Source organism: Odocoileus virginianus, chromosome 1, assembly GCF_023699985.2.
Source record: "Odocoileus virginianus isolate 20LAN1187 ecotype Illinois chromosome 1, Ovbor_1.2, whole genome shotgun sequence".
NCBI classification, from domain to species: domain Eukaryota; kingdom Metazoa; phylum Chordata; class Mammalia; order Artiodactyla; family Cervidae; genus Odocoileus; species Odocoileus virginianus.
Window position 1 is genome coordinate 49541113 of NC_069674.1, and position 25071 is coordinate 49566183.

The 25071-nt window shown below is 40.1% G+C and overlaps 1 protein-coding gene across 2 annotated transcripts in view; it reads left to right on the forward strand.

Moving 5' to 3' along the window:
• Nucleotides 1–25071, forward strand: part of CHN2 (chimerin 2) — a 321944-nt gene that overhangs the window by 24136 nt on the left and 272737 nt on the right. The window contains exon 1 of one of the 2 annotated variants that reach the window (XM_070467920.1): nt 20207–20300. The exons of the other annotated variant lie outside the window; for it this stretch is intronic. Coding sequence (XP_070324021.1) covers nt 20222–20300 — 79 coding nt within the window. The 5' untranslated portion in view covers nt 20207–20221. Of the gene's footprint in view, nt 1–20206; nt 20301–25071 lie in introns of those variants that run through there. 2 annotated transcript variants of the gene reach the window in all.

Consider the following 25071-nt stretch of genomic DNA (forward strand, 5'->3'; position numbering starts at 1 on the left):
GCATACAACTGCTAAGTTCAAGTGGATTCAGTTTTAAGTCATTTGGAATTTATTTGTATGTATTAATACCTGAAATTTTAATTACGTGGTAATGAATATGGTGTTACATTTCAAGGTAGCATAGCTTTGATCTGTTCCTTTTTTCCAGTCTACTAACAGTTCTTATTAGAGGGAAAAACTCTCTAGAGAATGAGGAATAAAAATCAGAGTCCCTTAAACTTTTAAGTACATGCAGCACTTTACAGAAATAATGTTAAGTGAAGTAACCATTTGTGGTCAGCTGAAAAACGTAACTTTCAGAGGGATTTGACCAAACTATACTGACCTAGAAAACTAAATAAGCAGTTTGGAAAATCTGGTTTGTATGTATAATTATTTTTATATTATCTTGGGCTGTGCCTTGCAAAGAACAGACCACAGTAGTTATCTGACCTATTGCTCTACCCTTGTCTTTTTTTCAACACAGTAATTATGTAAGACTCAGCATGTTTTTCACTAACTATATGCATGAGGGACATTCCCAACTTCAGCAGCGCTCTATCCCAAGGTGGCTCAAGTGCTCTGTAATCTCAGTTTGAATGGAAAAGATACCTTAAATTGGGATCCGCAGTAACTTTTATAGACCCGGATGGCCGTTCGGAAAATAAAAGCATCTGGCACTTTTATTAGCTAAAAACTCCTTGAAAGTTGTGATGTCTTGGCTATTTTTAATTAAAATAGAAAATTAATCTTCAAGATCAAAGGGTCCTAACAATGCCTGTCATTTGAATATAAATATTTAGTTGGGATATAGGTTACAGGATGTCTTTAAGGCCCTAAGGTCCTTTGGGTTTACTGTTTTTAATTCTGGTTCTTTCTTTAGTTGCTTGGAGCACAGAAAAATAATTTCCTTTAGATTGTATGCATGCTTCTAAGGATATCTGAATAAAAGATACATTTCTGATAATTTGCCATCTCAGCTTTATCTCTTGGGTAGCAGGATGGAATGCAATAACTTAACCTGAATGTGAATGAACACAAGAAGGTATGTGTTTCTTCCTGGATTTGAAGGAATTGGCATTAAAGCAGTTTAATCAGGGTACCTTGAATGGCTTATCATCTTGATTAGCTAGAGTTGCAATTAGAAGATGTTGAACTTTCATTTAAAACATGAAAGTGACTGGTGGAGTTCAGCTATTAATAAAACTAGGCTTAGCCTCTAGTTTTAACCCTCTAGTATCTGTGCTTTATAGTAAGTTCTTGCTGATTATCTATTTTATATATACTAGTGTGTATATAATAATGCCAGTCTCCTCGTTTATCCCTGTCATCCGCCCCCTTTCCCCTTTGGTAACCATAAGTTTGTTTTCTAAGTCTGTGAGTCTGTTTCTGGTTTGTAAATGAGTTCATTTGTATTATCTTTTTAGGTTTTTCATGTGAGTGATATGATATTTGTCTTTGACTGGTAGTCTGATAATCTCTAGGTCCATCTGTATTGCTGCAAATGGCATTCTTTTTTTTGGCTGAGTAATATTGCACTGTATATATGCATCACATCTTCTTTATTCACCCTTCTGCTGATGGCCATTTAGGTTACTTCCGTGTCTTGGTTGTTGTGAACAGTGCTGCAGTGAACATTGGGGGTGCATTTATCTTTTTGAATTAGAATTTTCTCCAGATATATGCCAAGTAGTGGGGTTGCTGGATCATATGGTAGTTCTATTTTTAGTTTTTTAAGGAACCTCCACACTGTTCTTCATAGTAATTGCACCAATTTACATTTCCACCAACAGTGTAGGAGGGTTTTCTTTTCTCCATACCCTCTCCAGCTTTTATTGTTTATAGATTTTTTGATAATGGCCCTTCTGACTGGTGTGAGGTGACACTTTGTTGTAGCTTTGATTTGCATTATTCTAATATGCCAGCAAAGTTGGAAAACTCAGCAGTGGCCACAGGACTGGAAAAGGTCAGTTTTCATTCCAATACCTAAGAAAGGCAATGCCAAAGAATGCTCGTACTACCGCACAATTGCACTCATCTCACATGCTAGCAAAGTAATGCTCAAAATTCTCCAGTCCAGGCTTCAACAGTGTGTGAACTGTTAACTTCCAGATGTTCAAGTTGGATTAGAAAAGGCAGAGGAACCAAAGATCAAATTGTCAACATCCATTGAATCATCGAAAAAGCAAGAGAGTTCCAGAAAAATGACTACTTCTGCTTTATTGACTATGCCAAAACCTTTGACTGTGTGGATCACACTAAACTGTGGAAAATTCTGAAAGAGATGGAAATACCAGACACCTGACCTGCCTCCTGAGAACTCTATATGCAGGTCAAGAAGCAACAGTTAGAACTGTACATGAAACAACAGACTGGTTCCAAATATAGCCTTAACGTATGTACGTTAAGGCTATATTTTGTCACCTTGCTTATTTAACTTATATGCAGAGTACATCATGAGAAACACTGGGCTGGATGAAGCACAAGCTGGAATCAAGATTGCCAGGAGAAATATCAATAACCTCAGATATGCAGATCTTGCCACACTTATGGCAGAAAGTGAAAAACTAAAGAGTCTCTTGATGAAAGTGAAAGAGGAAAGTGAAAAGGTTGGCTTAAAACTCAACATTCAGAAAACTAACATCATGGCCTCTGGTCCCATCACTTCATGGCAAACAGATGGGGAAATAATGGAAACAGTTACAGACTTTTTTGGGGCTCCCAAATCACTGCAGATGGTGACTGCAGCCATGAAATTAATAGATGCTTGCTCCTTGGAAGAAAAGTTATGACCAACCTAGACAGCATATTAAAAAGCAGAGACATTACTTTGCCAACAAAGGTTCATCTAGTCAAAGCTATGGTTTTTCCAGTGGTCATGTATGGATGTGAGAGTTGGACTACAAAGAAAGCTGAGTGCCGAAGAATTGTTGCTTTTGAACTGTGGTGTTGGAGAAGACTCTTGAGAGTCCGTTGGACTGCAAGGAGATCCAACCAGTCCATCCTAAAGGAGATCAATCCTGAGTATTCTTGGAAAGACTGAAGCTGGCGCTGAAACTCCAATACTTTGGCCATCTAATGTGAAGAACTGACTCATTTGAAGAGACCCTGATGCTGGGAAAGATTGAAGGCAGGAGGCAGAAGGGGATAACAGAGGATGAGATGGTTGGATGGCATCACCAACTCAATGGACATGAGTTTGAGTAGGTTCCGGGAGTTGGTGATGGACAGGGAAGCCTGGTGTGCTGCAGTCCATGGGGTTGCAACACAACGGAGTCACTGAACTGAACTGAATAAGTAGCAATGTTTAGCATCTTTTCATATGCTTTTTGGCCATCTGCAAGACTTTGGAAAAATGTCTATTTAGATTTTCTGCCCACTTTTTGATTGGGTTATCTGTTTTTTGACATAGAGCTACATGAGCTGTTTGTATATTTTGGAGATTAATCCCTTGTTGTTTTCTTTGTTTGCAAATATTTTCCATCAGTTTAGTCTTGCCTTTTGCCTAGAGCCTTCTCATATCACCCAGGTAGATATAGTCAATCTATTCAGGCCTTCCAATGAAACACTGATTTGTTATTATTGCCATTCTCCAAGTTAACCACTATTCTGACTTTCTTAACATAGATTAGTTTTGTTTGTTTTTGAAATTTATATGTATAAAATCATATAATATGTACTTATATACTATTTTATTCTCAACATTACATCTTGAGATTCATCCATATATTATGCCTACCCGTGGTACATTCTTTTTCACTTTTGTAGAATATTCCAATTCCTATATGTTTATCTCTGTGTACTTATGTATTCTGCTATTGATGAATTCTTTGGCTGTTTCTAATTTGGGACTACTATCAAAAAACGCTGCTATGAATATTATTGTATGTGCACCTATGTACATTATCTATTATGTATATACCTACATGTAGAATTATTAGGCTGTGAGGTATGTATGTATGTATGTTTTACAAGATACTGCCAAATAATTTTCTAAAATGGTTTTACTAGTTTATATTTCCATCCAGCGGTGTGTGAAAATTCTGTATCTAGTCCACTCTCATGTCCCATTTCTTCTTGACTTAAATTTCTTTTGGAGATCATCAGTTTTACTAGACTGTTAAAACCTCTGCAGTAGCAGAAGCAGCAAACAAACATGATAGAAGAGACAGTACTAACTGATATTCCCAAGTCAGATCATTCTAAAACCCACTTATTGAAAGAGAAACAATTAGGTGGAATTGCTGTACCATTTCAGAAGCCATTTCCACTTAATCATTAACTTAACTCTTATTGTCCCCCAGAAATGTCCCAATGATGAAAAATTATGATTCTTGATTAAGTGACCCTACCTGTGAAAACAGTAAATAGTGCTGAAAAAGATAGAGTTTTAGGCCTAGTCAGATGCCACAGTTTTAATTAAGTTACATACATAAGTAAGTAATGTTACTAAGTTATGATGAGATGAAATCTCACAGTACAAAGATTTTTTTTTTCCTACTTGTTGAAGGCACAAACTGGGTGTATTTCTAAAACCCGGCTTTTCTTCAGGAGAAATCACAGGATCTCTCCTGTGATTTTCTCAAATCAGAAGCCATTTCTGCTGTTCCTAACTTGGTGATCCTAGTCACTTAATATCTTTTGTCTCAGTTTCAAGTGTCTGCAAAAACTATGGAACATTATACCTTCTCTATTTACCAAAAGATTATTGTGAAAAGCAATTGAAATGCCTATAACAGCTAATCCATATGAAGATTTAAAGTCAACAAAGCATTTTCCACATACTCTCATTTCTATATTTAAAATAACCTTATGGTGGGTAAAATGCTGTTCCAATGGAAGGTATGGTTTTTTCATATGATAAATCATATTTTTTCCTATGAAAATGTTATTTGTTGTACATCTTAGGTTGTAAGCAGAGCCCAGTACAGAGCAGTCTAGCAGTGCATTTGCTCATTCTCCTTTGCCTTAGTAGAAAGAAAGGAATGGAGAAGATGATTCATAATGAGTAAAACACAGATCATCTCCTGGAGATAGAAAATAAGGATAAAGGCAGATTTCCATTCAGGAGAATTTACTTGGGCTTTGGAAGTAATTTAAAATGGCTATTCCCTCTGTTGGCAATTTGTAGCCTGCTTGAGTTGACACCTCCATTTTCAGTCACAGCCAGATTGCTTTTAGTTGCAGGGAATTGCTAAAGCCAGAGCTCCAAAACCCTGAATCGGAGCCCTTTTTAAACTCCTTATAGATCTAAAGCAGATGGAATAAAAATAGGATCTTCTTTCATGATTGTCATCACATGCTTCACAAATTATTTAAATTAATCTACAAATTGTCTAAATTAAGAGAGGGAAATAGGGCCCAATTATAACATTGACTTGTTATATCTGGGCATGGCAAATTTAACCCAGAAAGATATAGTAGCTATCAAATTACGAAAACTTAATGTAAAGCATTTGTTGTGCTTTTATATGCATTTGAGATCTAAGAAAGACAATATTACAGACAGTGGTTAGTTAAATTCCCATATCAGTTGATCCAAACCTCTGTGTGTGTGTGTGTGTGTGTGTGTGTCTGTGTGCGCGCGCGTGCGCACATGTGTGCACACGTGACTTCTGACTGTTTATCTGTATGTAGATATGTACATATCTGTTTAGAACAAAATCTCCATTGAATCTCTTTGTGATACTGAGTTAAATTCTAGAGAACCTTAGTGCTACAGTGTAGCATCTCTCTTGGTATCCCATCCATATCATGGAAAATCTAGTCTAGGAGTACAGCAAAGACGGTAATCCTTACTACCTAAGGCAGGAGACTGAAACTGATCACTTGCTGTGAGCTCTTTGAGACCGTTTTGAGAAATCACCATTAATCACACTGGGAAAGGCAACTTACCTAACACAGGGAACAGTTATAATTATTTAGTGGGTGTTATAGTCATTGAGCTTTTGTGTAGTTAAAACATTATTCTGAGACATGTCCTACAAGCCATGGGATTAGGCCTTTATTAATAAAACTCCCCAAATGGTATTTGCAATATGTCATTCCACTTGAGAAGATAAATAGGACAGAATTAAACTAACAGAAAGATTACTTATCTTATAATTAAGAACATTGTACAAGAATGAATTTTGAATTTATAGCAGATCCTGGGTTGACCAGGGAGACATATTAAATAACTTTCCTTTTTAAAAAAATATCTTTTGAGACATAAATTCTCTGTGGGGAAAAAACATAAAACAATGAGCTGTCTTTTCTCATTTGATTGCCTCGTGTTCCGAATGCTTTGAAAAATCAAGGGAAATTTAACATCTTAAAATGATCTTTCAGAAATCCACTATTATGAGCGGGGAAAAATGAACTAAAGTGCTAAAGTGTTTAGACTTTTGGGAAATTTCCATGATGTAAGCTTAGGTAAACCTGAAATAGTTCAGCCCACAAAGCATGGTGGCATAAAATGCAAACATGAGTCACTGATTTTTATAGTCAACTAGAAAAGCAGCACATTTGGTGTGATTTTTTAAAAAAGAAAAATAGACAATATTTCCTGATGTGAAGACAACTACTATATTTGTTTCTCCTTGGAAACTTCTAAGAACTTTATCCTGTTTATTCACAATGTACCAGTGACCATGTGTATCAGCTTGGGTCTGTATTTTAAGATCTTGGCTAAAATGTCATATGTTCTTAAGCAAATCAAAGTAGAGAGTTGAGCAATCTCTACTATTAAGGTAAAAAAAAATCAACCATACTGTTTATTCTCTGATATGAATTTTCAAGTTTTCACTTAAATTATTCTGGGAATCATAAAGTGGCTTATAACTTTCTCAATGTATATCCCCAAATAATTAACACATAGAATAAACTTTTATCATAAGCACAAAAAATAGGTTTTGATGACCCAGTTTTTTCTTTGTTCCTCCTAAAATGAATTTCTTAAGTTTGCCTTTACTTTTCCCATCTACAAAGTGGAGGATATAAAAGGTTCCCTGAAGCTGTGATATATGTAAGGGCATTCATGTTTTCGGAAGCAAGTTGGAATGTATAATTACACACAGTTCCTGACATTCTGTGCTTATGAAAGGAGTAATAGCAGTTCCCTGATCTCAAGTCATTAGATCTATGGGGAGATGTAATGTGATGTTGCCATTTGTTAGAATATTTTAGGGCTATACTACTTCACTGTTTGGTTTAGCATTACAACAGGCCACAACTGTTTTGGCAGAGTTAATCAGACTTGTTTCCCCCTGGCTCCCAGTATAACAACATTTCACTAGCAGCAGGAAGCTTCTTGAAGGAGATGTCTTCATACTTTGCTGGGTACCATAGCCCATATCAGGCCATCAGCTTTTCCATTTTCATACTTTTCTGACTTGGAGTGATTTTCCTAACTCAGTGATCTCCTTTCTGCCATTAGCCACCTGCACTCCATTAAGCTATCAGTTCCCTAGAGACAGAAGTGTTAAGTTCTTCAGTAAGGGCTGTCCACTGGCCAGCATTACTCTCCCTTCTTGAAGCAAAGCTCCCAATTTCCTTAAGGGTGACCCATTTTTCCTAACTCTCTCATTCTATAAAAATTCAGAGTGTCTGAGGGTGGCTTTTAACTCCAGCTTCACAGAAAAGAGCTTCGAGGATTGGGTAGGAAAAGACTCAGGAGCCATCCACCATTTGCTCTGGCTTTTGCTTGCCAGATTTAAACTGTAGTCACCTTGTGATCATCCACACGGGCCCTGAGAGACAGCAGCCACCTTGGGGCAGAGCTGAGAGATGGGGAGGTGGGCCCGGCATCAGTGGCTAAACCTGAGTCCAGGTTGTGAAGTTGAAGGCAAAGGCCTCCCCCTGGCCTTCTGGTTCCCACAGCTATTTTTTCTTTATCTCAAACCAGTTGGAACTGGGGCTTCTATCATCTGCCACTCTCAACAGAAATAACCTTGAGTAATCCAAACCTAGTACCTATGGTCCAAGTTCAAGGGAATTTTACCCTTTTGTTTTATCCCAGGATAAAAGGGTACTTTAAAGTACAGGGTACTTATAAGTCATTGCTTCTAATTCGCAGAGAAGCTGACTTCAAAAATGTATACGTGCATATATTTACACACACACAAACACAAGTATAGATTTATGTGTTACACCTTCATAATGTCTGGGTCAACTATTTAATTTAACTTGTTAAAGAAAAAAATAAGCTCCCTATTGGGCAATATCAGGAAATAAATACACCAAGGTGGAGAATTTGTGATCAAAGTCCAAGATGATTTGGTTTCAGGCACAGTAGCAAAGGGGGTTGTTTGTCCCTCATGACCCCAGGCTTCAAGGAGGCTAATCCACCCACACAGCTCAGGGCAGGGTGCCAGATAAATGAGCCTCTGGCAGCAGAACCCCGGGCTCCTTCCTGAACTCTCGGTTCACGCCTACTCTTCCTTCTGCTCCCACTCTGTTCCAGTTTGGCCTGGTTTCCAGGCATGATGACGTGCTTTCCTTTCTGGCCCATGGACTCAAGGATGGAGTCACTATCCAACTTTAACCCTTAAAGCTCCCAGGCCTACTCGCTTGGCACTCTTGACCTCCTCCCTGGGCTGGGGGTGCTGTTTCAGTCTTCTTTGCAAGAGGAAGGTGGAGAGAGGAAGAAAGTTGAGATGAAAGAGTAACAGATAGAAAAAGGGCAAAGGTAGTAGATTCCCATACATGTCTTTACCTTGTCTAAAAATACTCCCCACTGGCAGAAAAGATGAAGCTGAACATATGGCATATGCTTCCTAGTGTACCAGATTGTAATATTATACTCTTGGATTACAAAGTCTGGATATTACAGCCATAAACATATGTAAACATTTTTATGTTTTGCTTAAAAGGAAAAAAATCACCAATGATATATTTATCCTAATGAATTGATTACCAAGATCAATTAACGATATTCCCAGGCTCTAGGCAGAGAATCCCTTGGATAGCAAGGAGAGCAAACCAATCAGTCCTAACGGAAGTCAGCCCTGAATATTCATTGAAAGGACTGATGTTGAAGCTCCAATACTTTGGCAACTTGGTTCGAAGAGCTGACTCATTGGAAAATACCCTGATGCTGGGAAAGGTTGACGGCAGGAGGAGAAGGGAGTGACAGAGGATGAGGTGGTTGGATGGCATCACCTATTCAATGGACTTGAGTTTGAGCAAGCTCTGGGATATAGTGAAGGACAGGGAAGCCTGGCCCAAAGAATCAGACATGTCTTAGCAACTGAACAACAAGATAGAGAGAATGTCACCCACTTCAGTGACATACTACACAGAGGCAGTAGTGAAGATGATGGTGTTTCTCATTGGTTTGATGGTCACTGTTTGCCACAGCTGTGTTTTCTAGGATATACTCCTAGGACTGGAAGGAAATCTTAGATGAGGGATTGGAAAACTGTAGCCCCCTGACCAAATCCACGCCCCCTGTTGTTGTCCAGTTTTATTGGAACCCAGCCACGCCCATTCTCTTAAGTGTTGTCTGTGGCTGTTTTGCATACCCTGGCAGAGGTGAGTGCTTGTGGACATGACTATAAGGTTGATAAAGCCTAATGTATTTGCTCTCTGCTGTTTTTCAGAGAAAATTTGCTGACTTTGCTTTAGAAGTTAATTTAAATTCATTAGCCTATTTTCTGATTGTGTTTTTGTTGTCCCAGAAAAGTGTTTCCCCAGTTAGTAATGATTCCTAGGATGAAGATTGTGTTGTCTCATTGCTATTCCAACCCTTCCTAATCAAAAATTCTTTGCAAAGATAACTTATCTAAAACCTTCATGACACAAGGTAGACCCAATTCCTCTTCTTTTGTCTGTTTGTTTTTCTTTTAGCTGCTCAATGAAAACTTTTCATATATTTAAAGAAATTGCCTAATTTTTGTCTCCTCCTCTCCTCCCAAATCCCACAGGATAAAATCTACCCCTTTTAACGTTACAAAATTTTGATTTTTTTTTGTGTGTGTGTGGTTTGTTTACAAAACCTTTTCCATTCTCCTTGATGACTTTTCTTTATTCTACTGAGAACTGGGAATTTTACTTTGATAATATTTACCTGTTATAAAGTGCATTCAGGTGCATAATCAGTTTGCATCTCAAAATATCTTGGGATGTCAGCTAGGGTTTTTACTATGCCCATTTTGCAGGTAAGAGACAGTCCACTATTTAAATACTGTCACTGTGTTAAGCGGCCGCAGCAAGCCGTGGAGGAGAATGTGGTTAAATTAGCAAAAATCCATCACCAGCTGGAGAAAATGTGTGTGTTTTACAGGGAGGAAGATGTTCAATGGTGTCATCTTTCTGTCCAAAGGGCAATATTATCTACTTATCTTTTCTGTATTACTAGAGCCAGCCCACGCCCCTCCCTGTTTTATTCTGTACTGTTTGTTCTGATGTGCTAAATTTAGTAATCCCATTTGCCCAAATTACTTTGATTTTGGAGTCTCTCTTTGAAGATATTCTCTGCTGTCCTCTTTTCTCATCATTATTTGAAGTTAACATGAAACTCTTCTTTGAGTATTTAATGAAAATATTAAGCAACAGAAGCAAAGTGTTATCTCCTTAACAGTTATATATCGTTCTCAACCAAGCACAAAGATCCTGTAGGGGCACTGCAACGGAAATATGAAAAAACAATCGTTACTGTACTTTGGGGGTGGTTATTTTCCAATTTATTTACTTTAGCCTTTTAGATGTTTCTTTGGGGACCAAATTGTAGCTCTGGTTCTATCATTAGCACTTTTAGATGATCTGTTGCAGTGTATCAGGGAGAGATATAGGCTGCTTCTTGAACATTCTGCATTTGTAGTTAAATTTAACAGTGTTTCCTATTTTGGTTGTATGTTGCCTGTTGTTCACCTTTTATCCTGGCAAACGATCATGATTCCTATACATACAGATCATCTTACTAATTAAGTTTCTCATTGTGTGGCTTCGGGTTATTGCAGTTTAAGTACTTATTTTTATTACTAATAATATTAGTCAATCATTTGAAGCCTAAACCACTTTTCCTTACACAAACAGCAGCAACTTTTCCCTTCAGCATTATTTGTTTCTGAATCATACAGTTCCCAGTGCTTGTGTTAGGAGCAGAAAGGGCCCACTTGGGTTATGAGACCCCAGGCTGGAACTGAGAGATGCCAGTGAGGACATTCATCCTCAGATTTGTAAACAGATTTGTAAAACTAGGGCATTTTATGAGGACATTTTTGGGAGAGAATAGATTCAGGACCTTGCTGTCATCTTTATAGTCAGAATTAGAGTGAGATGGGAGTTTAAAATAGGAATTTCTCTTTTCTTACCCTTTCTTCCAGTCTTCCTTTAAAAGCTACTTAAAAGATTTTTTTTCTTTTGTATTTTCCTAACCTTCTCTCTGGTTTAGTGGCCAGCTCTTATTCTCATCTCACCAGAATTTCTTCTCATCCTTTTATGTGCACAGCCAGGAAGCCTTCCTAAATCACTCTCTCAGCATCACAGCTGCTTTCTCCCTTTGAGAAACAATATACTCTAGCTCTTCTTTTTTTTCCCCTGTAGAGTTACATTCAACAGATACAATTTCCATGTCTAAGAAGCAGTCAGCCTTGAATTCTGCAGACTTAATTTCATTCTGGTAGCTTCAAACCTACAAACAAAACGAGTGACCTGATAGATATTTCCATTCAGGAACAGAGGTGCATTTTTTCTTTCTGTAGTGCTGGGGTCTGGCTGAGGCCATCACTTTCCATCTGAGCTGACCATGTGTCCTTTCGTGTGCACTCACATATTTTACAGTTATCGAATGTCTGTTGAATGCAAGATGCCGTTCAATTTTGCAGGCTTCTAACTCTTATTTATACTCCCTGTGAAAACTTCAGTTATTTTTATGACAAGCATTATTTTAAAGGGACAGTGGTGACAGTGGCTATTCATTGATGATTTTAGTTCAGTGGTCCTCACGCATCTATAACATGTAGCAGTCTTTATAACATTTCTTATTTGACTTCATTTCCATTGTCCTGTTTTTTTTGCTGAGAGGTTTATGTTATTTCTACAATTTATATTGTTTTTATTTGCCCAACTAGTGTCCTTTTCTTTAATTTTTCTCAATGTTATATTAAAGGACAAACTGGTCAAAGAGGTTCAGAGTTTGGGTTCCAGAGTCTGTGCCTCTTTTTAAAACCCATCCTACTATCAAACTAGTTGTGTGACCTGGGCAAGATATATTGTCTCTTTGTGCCTTAATTTCATTTTCTTTAAAATGGTGTTAAGAATACTACCTAACTCCTGGAGTGGTTGAGAGATTAAATGAGTTAAGTCATATTACGTGTTTCAAAAGGAGCCTGATATACAGTAAATGTTCAACAGTGGCAGCTATTATCATTTTTATTGTTCTCTCTCAAAGAGTAAGAACTATTTGAAACATTGTTTTTCTTCAAAATCCCTTACAAAACCTCATAATAAAAATGGATACTCAAGGAACGTGTTAAGTAACTGTGGCAGGAATAAGGGTCCCTCAAAATGTCTACATCCTACTCTTTGTAACCTGTGAATGTGTTTACATTACATGACAAGGAAACTTGAGGTTTTGAAGATGGAATTCAGGTTGCTGTCAGCTGACTGGGATGGGGAAATTACCTGGATCTTCCCACTGAGCCCAGTGTATCACAAGGATCCTTTAAATACAGAAGAGGTAGACAAAGGCGTCAGTGGCAGAGGAATTTGAAGTAAGAAAAACTCAGTGAGCTATCGCTAGCCTTGAAGATGGAAGGGACCAGCAGTGAAGGACTGCTGGGCAACCTCCAGAAGCGGGAAAGGGCAAGGCAGTGGATTCTCTTTTCCCATGAGCCTCCGGGAGGAACACATCTCTGACAATGCCCTGATTTTACCCCTCCAAGACCCATTTTAGGCCTGAGAACATTCATAAAATAAATATATAATATAAATGTATAAAATGTATAATACATTTATGTTAGTTTAAACAATCAAGTACATGGTAGTTTGTTAAAGAAGTAATAGAAAATTAATACACTGACCACTGAATGAATAAAAAGATGAATTTTTTGAGACAATGATACCAAAAAAAGATACCAAGTAAGAATTTGTCCTGTAAGAAGACATAATGGCTAGAACCATTTTTTAAAGCAGTGGATTTTCAACATTCCTTGATCAGTATCATTCCTTTAAAAAACAACTCACATGCAGATAAACATAAAGTTTTGCATAAAATTTAGCAAGGCCCACAGACCACATGGAAATCCTCCAATGACCCCAGGTTATAATCCTAGGTCTGTTCAGAATTTGATAAGACTCAGCCAATGACAAGTTTTTAATGATGACCTAGGAGCATTTGCTATTGGATTGTCAGAGTTGTCTGGTACTTTGTGGTTCTTCTGAATCGCTGAAGACGCAATAAATGCAAATTAAAGCTACATGGTAATTTAGACGTTTGGGCCATCTTTTCTGTCAAATTGAAAGTTTAGAACCTTATACTCTGTTTCTCAGTTTACCGTGGTAATGTTACCCCCAAGTCACATGATTCTTCTGTACTCATATTCTCCATTTTTAGAAAAGATTCATCATAGCTTAAGCAATTAAATTGCTGTTTTAAAAGGTGGTGTGGATGCTACAGTAACATTTGTGTGGTGGTTACCTTTGTGCTGTGCTTGTGGTTAGTCACTCAGTCACGTCTGACTCTTTGCGACTCCATGGACGGTAGCCCACCAGGCTCCTCTGTCCATGGGATTCTCCAGACAAGAATACTGGAGTGGGTTGCCAAGCCCTCCTCCAGGAGGAGGAGGTGAAAATAAAGCATACCTTTGGTATACCTTATTCCAAGGTTTTGTTTGTTGTGGAGCAGTCATGAAAACATATTTTATCTTTGTATTATAGGAAGCGCTGGAATTTATAGGAGATTGTATAGGTGTTCTGTGTGCTGGTATGGTTTCATTCATTCATTCATTCATTCAATAAGTTTGGATCCAAGACCAACTAAATTCCAGGCATGGTACTAGGAATGAGGGATGCCAATGATAAAGAAACTACATAGACTCTGTTCTTGAGTTTACAGTCTTCTTGTGAGCTTCATTAAAAAGTAAAATACTCCTTGGAGGTATGGTTTAAATGTCACAGCCATTGTGCACTTTATAGTGAGTTGAGTTTACCAGCTCTTGTCTAAAAAATAAGTTTTCACTGGAGGAGAAGAGGTTAGAAGTCCAATAACAGTCAAAGGGAGGAAAGTAAGATTTCTGTAGGGAGGTAAGAAAGAATGACAAGAGCATCATGGAGTCAGTGAATAATCATTGTTGTTGTTGTTCAGTCACCAAGTTGCATTGAACTGTTTGCAACCCCATGGACTACAGCACGCCAGGCCTCCCTGTCCTTCACTATCTCTCAGAGTTTACTCAAACTCATGTCCATTGAGTTGGTGATGCCATCCAACCATTTCATCCTCTGCCGCCCTCTTCTCATTCTGCCTCAGTCTTTCCCAGCATCAGGGTCTTTTCCAATGAGTCAGCTCTTCACATCAGATGGCCAAAATTATTGGAGTTTCATTTTCACCATTAGTCCTTCTAGTGAGTATTCAGAGTTGATTTTCTCTAGAATTGACTGGTTTGATCTCCTTGCTGTCCAAGGAACTCTCAAGAATCTTCTCTAGCACCACAGTTTGAAAGCATCAATTCTTGCACTAATATTGGATTTCTTTCCCAGTGGGTCCAAACTGTTCTTTAAAAGTTCTGGTAAAGAGTGGGTAAGTGACAGAGAGGGTGTAGGATGGACACAGGTCGCTGATGTGACCCACCAAGACCCGGCTTGAAGCCCATCTTTGTGACTCATTGAAGACACAGGTTGCATTAGCAAGTCTGGCATTTCCCACAGGCTCTCCTGGACCTTGTCGTGGCTGTTTGTAAGATTGAGCCTTTAAAATGATTGAGAGCTACCACAAAAGGAGCTGTTATTTCACAAACAACTTCACTGTCTCTGCTTTAGCTTGGTTGCTAGAACCAGAACACATGGAACATTCTCAGCCATGATTTCCTGAAGGACTGGATGAGGGAGTGAGAGAAGAGACATATATTAGTTTCCTGTTGCTGCTGTAACAAATTACGACAGATACAGTGCCTTAAAACACCACACATTTGGTTTCTTATAGTTAGTTCTCAAGGGTCATCATTCTCAAATGGGTTAGCAGAGCTGTATTTTGAAGGTTCCAGAGGGCAATCTATTTTCTTGCCTTTTTCAGTCTCTAGAGGTTGCCCCCATTCCTTGATTCCTGGTTCCACATCACTGTGGTGTCTGCTCCAGTTCTCACATCTCTTTCTGTCACCGTCCTGACTCCCTCTTACAAGAACTCCTGTGATTATGTTGTACCTACCCTGGTAATCTAGGATAATCATCTCATCTCAGAATCCTTAACTTAATCACCTCTGCAAAGTCCCTTTGGTCATGGAAGGTAACATTTTTACAGGTTCCAGGGATTAGAAGGTGGACATCTTGGGGCCATTATTCTGCCCACCACAAAGTGTTGAGGATGTTGGCACCCAACAGCCAAAATGTTTTGCTTAAGGCCTTGAAACCAAAACCTCAGCCCCATCCAATTTTGGAGCCAGACAAACCTTTATAACCCCAAGATGGACCATTTTCCATTTCCCATTATAATGAATGTGATATGAAATGTTTTAATGTGAATAGAATTAGCGATGTCTTATCTCACGTTTGGCTCAGTGGGGAAAGTTGGTGGAAAACGGCAGCTTTCCAGGCTATTTGCCTTGCCTTTGCAGGTCTGTAAATTCCTCATCAGATTCCAGACTGTTTCAGTAAGTCCTCATCCCATTGCCTTTTAGAGTGAACTTCACACTGTTTTTTTGGACAGACATGACAGACCTTTTCAGCACATGTTTTTCTAAAGCTGTTATGAAGATTTCAACTCTCTGTTCTCATAGTTAGGTGTCATCATGAAGCTTTGCTTTTTTTTCCCCAGATAACTCTAAAAGTCTGGTTGAAAAGAGAAGGGTGGGAGGTGGAGAATGAACATTTGACTAGAACAAAGGCCATTGCCAAAAACCTCCCTGGGTTCCTTTGGGTCTAACATCGACCCTCCAGGCTAAAGCAGTGAGAAAAGCACATCTCAAGGCCAGGCCTGGAGGCCAGAGATCAGCTTTGAGCCAGGAGATTAGGTAATGGGACCAGCAGCCTCAGGACCAGACAGAGGCCCCAAAGCTAGATAAGCAAAAGCTGCAAATAGGAGGACAAAGGAGAGGCTGAGTAAAGGGTGGTGCAGAGTGGACAGTCTTATGCAGAAAACTTTCTCTCTATGGTATCTTTTCTGTATGATTCCAGGGGGCCAGAGCAAGATCTAAGGAGCAGGCCTGGGCTTTGTATTGCACAACATTGTTTATATGATGTTTTACATTACTGTTACTCCATCATTTGAATCTTTGTCACTTGCACTTTGACATCTCCCCTTTTTAAAGCTAAAGCTAATATTAAAGGCCTAATATGTATATTATCCTCAAATTTAATATTGTCAGGCAAACTAGTAAATAGCTTTTTCCACTGGGAATGATCATATGTAAGTATGATCTTAAGAATATAGAATATATATATCTCTCTATATATATACACACACACATTTTATTTAAAATTATTTATTGATCATCCAATCTTGGTTGAATTATGTGCCAAGGATTCTTCTAGGCCCTGATGATACAGTATTTAACAAAACACATCAAAATTCTGTCTTTGAGATGCTTATGTTCTACCTGGGAGTGACAGACTACAAACAAAAATAGGTTTAAGTTAGTGAAGGAGAAATAGGACATGGACAGTGATGTAAAGTATTGAAGAGAGTTGAATCTGAGATCAGGTGATCAGAGAGGGCTTTCCTGAGATGGAGGCATTTCTGTAGAGTCAGAAGGAATTGAGGGTGATGGCCAGTGGATATTAGAGGAAAGAACGAACTAGACAGGGAAACAGTGAGTACAAAGACCCTGAGGTGGGCACATACCTGGAGCTTCAAAGAACAGCAGAACGGCCAGTGTGGCTGGAATAGAGTGAGCAAGGCAGGGAGGGTAGTAAGAGATGAAAGTGGTCTGTGTGAGTGGAGGGTGGTTCACAAATCTTGACAATCCTAGCAGGAGCTCTGTTCATCTCATTGGCAGGTGCTGGGCAGAGCAATCATGCAACTTGACTTTTATTTTCACAAGATGGTTCTGACCTCTGTGTTGAGAATGAATGGCAGGGTGCATGGGTGGAATTAATGGTAACATTAATGGGGCTATTTCAGTAATCTAGGAGAAAGGCAATGGCTTGGACTAGACTGATCACAGTGGGGCTGGTGACACAGGGTTGAATTCCTGGGATGTTTTGTAGGTAGAGCTAGACAGAATTTGCTGATGGACTAGACATGGGAATGAAAGAATGTGGAGCCAGGGGTGACAGCAAAGTTTTTGCCCTGAGCAACTGGAAGAATGAATGGAAAAGATGGCAGGAAGAGGAGTCTTGGGGGAGACCACCACTGGTTCAATTTGGATATTCAATTTGATATACTCGTTAGACATGTCAAATAGGCAGTTGGATTTATGGGTCTGGAACTCAGAAAAGAGATTCTAGCTGGAGATATGAATTTATATTTATACATAGACACATACCGTAAAGCCATCAACTCAGTCCCCACCATCACACTTCCTAGAAACCATTAATTCTAGCCTACACTTGTCACTGCTCTTCACTACAGTACCTTTACCTAAGTAATGAAGATCTTATAGAAAGCTCTTGGCTTTTTGGTTCTGGGCTTCTTCCCATATTCTGATCTGATTCTTCCAGTTCCCTTCTCCTTCCATCAGAGCTTGTATTCTCTTGCTGAGCCTAGCCCCTGAGGTTGCAAGCTTAGTTACACTCCAGAGACATACACTCCAAACTCAGTGCCCAGGAGGTTAACACAACTGAGTGAATGGGGAGTGTGATGAACTGCAGAGTGTCCCTAACTATGGACAGCAGCACGATTCAGCTCCCACAAGGTCCTTCTACCAGGGAGGGGAACCCAGTGCAGCCAGTTCTTCTAAAAATCAAGACAGAAATCTGTGATTTTTAAAATGTTTTTGAACATTGGCAGCTAACTTACACATTTTTTTCAAGACTCTGTGGGCCAACAGAATATATCTGGGGACCAAATCTAGTCTACAGGCCGCCTGCCCATCAGTGAGAAGCCTGTTGGACAGGCTGACTGGTTGGGTTTGGCTCCTGGACAAAACCACTTGGATTGTCCACCTTGGTTTCCCGCAGTGCAGGCAGAGGGCATGAACCATGCACCCTTGGGAGGTTCCCAAGGAACCCTGTTCCCTGAGCCTGGCTCCTTAAGGGCCTGCTTTTCTGGAAAGGACAAGATGCTTTCCCCAGCGCGTCTCTGGAGAACATTTTATGGTCTGGTTTCCTTCATCCCCGTCCCACTTGATGCTGTATCTCATTTCAAAAGCAGAATGAGTATTGATCCCATCTTATAGGTGAGACAGGTAGAGAGTATTGAATCAGTTCCTCTGTCTGAAATATTTGATGGTTAAAAAAAAAAAAAAGAAAGATTGCCAAATAGTAGTTGAATGACAATCTGAGAGAGAAAGTTAGTCTGAGGGCAGGTAGAAGAAACTATATATTTTTTCAACAATTATATATTGAATACTTGCTAGGTGCCAGGTTTGGTTTTTTTTTCCCACTATGTGCTGTGTGTACCAAAAAAATAAAATGCAGTCTGCTCCTAAGAGAATCACAGCCTAGTAGAGGAGACAAATATGAAAGGAAAAACACTGTAGCAGAGTGAGGAGCCGCAGGGCAGGAATGCCGCAGAGCGAAGACCAGGGATGGAGGGGGTCAAAAAGGCTTTTTGGAGGTAGTGAGGGCTGGGTCAAATTTTGAAAAATGAGAAGTCTAGCAGGTAGACTACTGGGGGAAGGCATTCTAGAAAAATGACTAGCACGTACAAGGTTTCAGAGGTATGGTATAACATGAAGTTAAAGAACTGTAGTCTTTGCAACAGCTTTAAGTGTGAAGGAAAGGGCAAAGCCCAGCATGAAACAGCAGAGTAGGAGAGAGTGCTGGAGACCAAGACCTGAAAGGTTTTGTCAGAGAGGTAGAAAGAAGACTTCCCTGGTGGTCCTGTGGTTAAGAATCCACCTGCCAATGCAGGAGATGAGGGTTTGATCCCTGGTCAGGGAGGATTCCGCATGCCGCGGGGCAGCTAAGCCCAGGATCCGCAACTCCTGAGCCCGAGCCCACATGAGTGTGTGCCCCACAACCAGAGAAGCAATTTCAATGAGAAGGGTAGTCCCTGCTCCCTGAAACTGGGGAAACCGCTCAAGTAGCAAGGAAGACTCAGGGCAGCCCAAAATAAATTAATTAATTAAAATTATTTTAAAAAGAGAGTTTTAATGTGTCCCCATCTTCACTAGAGGGCTGCTGTGGCAAGCATAATCTTGGTTGAGAGGCAAACAAGCAAATGAAAATTCCCTTTCTTCTTCCAAAATTTATGCCAAGAGGAGCACCACAATCAATCTGAAGCCACTTAGAAAGTTTAATGTAACCTTCATCAATTCCCTCGAGAACTGCCATTCATATAAGACACAGAGTATAATAATATCAAACACTTAGATGGTGTTTACTCTGTAAGACATTGTCTCAAGGGCTTTATGTGTAATGCATTCCTATAACTCATTGAATTCTCAAAAACCACCCTATGATGTAGTAGGTCCCTGTGTAGTTAAGTGATTACAAGATCCTATGGCCTGTAAGTGACAAAGTAAGAGTGGAACTCAGGCAGGCTACCTCTGGAGACCTTACTCTTGATTGTTCTTTTATAATGCTTCTGTCTGCAACCTCATGGTCTTTCTCATCAGAGGCTTTGGAAGGCAGGTAGCAAATGTCCAGCAACCAGAAATGGGGCTGTTGTGTTTGTATAAAACCATCTCTTTGGCATTGTTAGCAGTAACAATTATAAATGTTAAAGGTCAGAGACCCTGACTTCATTCAAAGGAAGTGGGAGCTGCACATTTACTTGTGGCTGCCTGCTGCAAACTGCTAACTTGTATGTCGCCATGTTTATATGAAATTGAGCAGCCCATGGCTGCATCTTCTAAGGCAGTAAGCAATCTGTTGGAAACAGAAGAGGTTTCTCAGTATTTTAGATAATTTTCTGCAAGAACTCTGAAAGTGAAAGTGTTAATCACTCAGTCCTGTCTGATTCTTTGTGACCTCATGGACCGCAGCCCACCAGGCTTCTCTGTCCATGGATTTCTCCAGGCAAGAATACTGGGGTGGGTTGCCATTTCCTTCTCCAGGCCAGAACTCTGGAGCGCTGAATTCAGGTAGGTAGACTCTTTAAATAGAGTAAGTATCCATTATGTTCAGAAAGAACTGCAATTTCCCTTTGATGCATATTGTGTGTTAGTTAAGAGCTGTCTTGGATAAAGAAAGGTAGAAGTTTAAATGCTGAAATCCTGAAATGAGAGTCTTTGATTGTTGTCTGGAGAAATCTGTTGCACTGACTTTCTTTCTTAAAAAAAAAAAAAGGGTAAAGGATCAGATGGTATATTTCTATGAGGAAAGCAGTAATTGTGGTTCTCAGAGTGAATGCTAGTCTTTTTTATAGCATGACAACTTTTTTTGGAAATAAATTTCAAACCTTCTATACATGTTAAAAGTATTCCCAGGTGGAGGGAAATAAATCTGTTTCATTAATGCCTTCATTATTTACATAATCAAAAAAACAAGCATGGAAATTAATATCACTGAGAGAGATTTGTAAAAACAGACATATTTTGTGTCTTCTTTGAGATGGCTTCATTTTCTTAGAATTCCATTTTAATCTAATCAGTTAACAACTACATTTTAAAAATATGGAAATGGTAGGAAATTACCTTTCAGAAAGCATACCTTTTTTTCAGTGCCCTAAAGAAACACACAAAAAGCAACCAAAAAAGCAGCCTTTTAAAAAATCGCTACTTCTGTTCTTATGTCTCATTTTTCATAGAAAAAAAATCCCATTTCTGGCATTTTTCACCAATTTGAGACCATTGTAGTTCACCTAATGTAGGTGCATTTCACTTTGCGTCACAGGCATAATCCTGAGAAGTTATATACAGATTAGAGTTTCCTAAATTGAACCATTCAGTACACACTCAGATAGAAAGAGCTCCTCACTTGAAAGGGGTTCTATAGGGAGTCCTTTTGGGAAATGAATCAAACACTTCGGATGAAAGTATCTCAATATCCCCATTTTTAAAATTCAGATTTCATTATACCAGTTTACCATAAAGTAGGCATGATTGTATATATAAGTGACATTGTTTTACTTTGTGTATGTTATACAGATTCTGAATTTGTGGATCTTAAAATACTCCAGAAATTGGCTTGGAAAATTGGGCAGATAGGTGTTACCACTTGTTGAGTTGGAACAAATGACAACAGGGAGCCAAGAAGAATTTTGCCAAGTCTCAAGACTGTCGAGGGAAGAAAATCCTTGTTCCCACATTTGTTGTCAGTGTGCTTGCCATTATATCTTTTCCATCTAAAATTACATAATTTTAATAAGTCTGAAGTTAATTGCAGTCCACTGCTACCACACATCTATTTTTAGATGCCAAAAGTGCACCCACGTTGGACTGGACTACCAGGCAGAGTCTCAGCAGGATCTGAACATTCAGTGCCTCTTTTTAAAAAAGAAGTTGCCCTGAGTAACAGCACACTGGATTGTTCTATTGTTAACGCTAAGGAGGGAACTTCCTGATTTTTTTTCGTTTTTATTTAGTGGTTTCTAAACTAAAAAGGAAATATTGAATGGTGCTTAATTTCAAGTCTATGGGTTATATATTATTTGCTTCCCCCACACCCACTTTCCCCTTTCCCTGCCATTTCGTAAGTGGCGTGTTTACTTATTTATGCTCTGGTGCTCTTATTTCCGAGGCTGGGATTTCCCCTTCTCCTTGGTTGTAATTCTGATGTAGAAGAAAACTGCTGGGAGAGAAGGTGGCAAAGAGAGCAGAGGTGACCGTGGATAACCATCCTTGTTGGCTGGGGGCAACATCTGAAGCTGTGAAGGACACGGCTCACCTCCCAAAGGAAGGGGTGCCCCAACCAAGGGACTCCTGTAAAGTGATTAAATCCTCCACAGTCATTTCCATTACCCCGGTAAGGATTTCAAAGCAGACATGATAGTATTAAGGCAGCAGGGCTGAGCCCAAGAGCAGTGCAGCCTCCTGGCAGACTGGAAGGCTGTGTTAAAAATGGTGAGGCTGGGTCTGGATTCAGTAGGAAAAAGTGCCCTGATTGATTAGAAATGTCTGCTTTGGGTGAGGGATAAGGAGGTGTCTTGCATATGACATATGTTGTCATCTCCCTGCAGTGGGTGTTCTAGCTCTGATTAATAATTAGGAAAACAGCATATTCATCCCAATTCTGTCTCTAATGAGCAGTGTAACTTCGAGCGAGTTAACTTCCTTTGAACTTGCTTTCCTGGCCTTTCTGAGGGGAGTAGACTATATGAACCTTCCAGGTCTTAGAGTTTGTGAACCCAGGCCAGGTCACGTGTGTTGTTCATGAATTTTCATCCTGGCCTCTAGGCCTCTTTTCCAGTCTGACCTTGTACTCATTTTCAGGCAGTGTCTTCAGTTTTCTACACTTATGTTCCAGGCCAGTTATCCCTGTTTTCTTCAACATGCTCCATACTTTCCTGTCTTGATCTCTTTTCTTCAGTCATGTTGCTAAATGTCATGCTCTGCCTTCCTCTCTTCTTTGATTATCAAAACCCTGCTCATTTTCTAAGACCCCGAACCTCATAGAACATTTTTTTTCTCATGGGACCTTTAATATTCAACAACTTATTCCAACTGGCTTGCCTACACATCCTGCCTGAAATTCACAGAGGGCAGGATTTGTGTTTCATTCATTCACTTTACTGTCAAATCAGGCTAACAAATTGTAGTGAACATTTCTTTAGAGAGGGAAACAAAAACTAAGGAGCAAGGATAGAGATAATGTGGCAAGGAGGTTCATTTAAGTTAGTACCTGTTGAATTTGAGCAAAACAGGACGGCAGGTGCTTCAGTGGGGACAAGAAAGGGTTCGAAATAGTCTGTGTTTTCAAGGAGCTTGTGAATCATTATCATCACCACCATCATCATAGCTTCCATTTATTTAATGCATATACTTTACTACATCCTTTACCTTTATCCTAAATTCTTAAAACAAACTTGCAAGGTGTTATCATCTCTAGTTTACTGCTGAGGAAGCTGAGACCCAGAAAGTTTAAGGGACTTGCCCAAGGCCACATAGTTGGTAAGGGGATGACTGGCTTCAGCACTTCTGCTCATCGTAGTATATCCTCTCTAGTGGGGAGCGTATGATGAGGAGGGGCAGTCCCTGGGAATACTCTACTTTTTCATCTTCAGGCCTTTGCTCACACTCATCAGGCCACTTGGAACACCCTCCTTTCCCATAACTCTCAGCTTGTGAAAAGGTTTTCCATTCTTCAAATACATCTCAGATATCTCCTTCTTAAAGTGTTGCCTGCCTACCTTTTCCAGCTGGGACCCTGATAATGTGTGAATCTGTACACATGTAAAATGAATGAATGCATTCATGCCAACTTCATCTCTTTTTTCATTATTAAGTTTCTAAGAACATCTCATGCAAAGTGAGCAGAGAATTCTTTTCCCTTCAACAAACTTCTACTGAGCACTTGGCTGGACTTTGATAACATACAGAGGAAGACTCCCAGCATTAGAACAACTGTTCTCTGCTTTACGGGAGAAGAGGTTAGGGTGACACCCATGATGAGATCATTGTCTGGGATTTATGTTGCATGGAGAGAATTACTTCTTGCCTCGGGCAGAAGCAGAGAGGTTCCCAGACTTCTCTTGTCCTCTTTCTGGTCCTGATCCACACAACCCAGAGGGCTGGGGAGAGGGAGGGAGATGGGCACTGGGTTGGAGTGGACAGTCTCAGAAGGAACTGATTTGCTGAGAGTTGCACAACAGAATAGGTTTCTGGAAGCATGTCAGAGCTTCTTCCCTCCATCCAGGAGTGAAAGGTCAATGTAAGGCTGCTATTGGCATAGTTTATATTCATTGATCTTCCTGTGAGTAAGTGGTGAGGTTAGTCTCTCTGTCTTCTACGGAGGCTCAGTTTTTTGAGCCACAGTGCTGTGGATTCAAAGGTTAATAAGGCATAACTGCAGCTGGAAAGCAGCTCACATAACTTCAGTCTCACACATCATGTGTGGGTCATGATGGCTGTGTGCACCTAATACCTTTAGAGACCAGAGGAAGGAGCGATCTGTCATGCCTACAGTGTATAAGAGAAGAGTCTGTGAAAGTGGTGATACCTTTGCCAGAACTTGAAAGATGGATGGGATTTGACCAGTCTCACAAGAGGTGGGGGAGGGACACTGCAGGAAGGGGGACCAGCAAGTGTGAAGGGAGCAGGTTGGCATAGCTGGAGTGTGGGGAGTGCAGGACTGAGGTCCAATGAGAGCCACAAACTCTGGATTTCTTGTATCAGATATTGCTGCATGCATACATGCTAAGTTGCTTCAGTCATGCCCACCTCTTTGCGACCCAGTATACAGTAGCCCGCCGGGCTCCTCTGTCCATGGGATTCTCCAGGCAAGATACTGGAGTGGATGGCCATGCCCTCCTCCAGGGGACCTTCCCGACCCAGAAATCTAACCCTTGTCTCATGTCTCCTGCGCTGGCCGGCAGGTTCTTTACCACTAGTGCCACCTGGGAAGCCCATCAGATATAGCTGATATTTATGCAAATAGCACAGCCCCCCAAAGATGCCTCTTCCCCCTGCTGCATCAGGCACCTAGGCCTGCTGTCGTGCCTCCTCCCCCCTTCATCATTTCCGAAAGTGGCTGCCCAACACCCTCCAGAGAACAAGTGCCCGTTTGTCCTGTGACCACATGCTTCCCCGGCCTTCAGCCCATGACCAGCCTGCCCCATTTCCTGAGCTCCGCTTGCCAGAAGGATGCAGGCTGCTCCGCTGTGCCACTGCGGGGGGGCCATGCACACAGACCACCTCGGAGGCCCAGCACTGTACAGTGGCCTAGAAGGAGCCAGAACTTGTTTTTCCCGCCCCC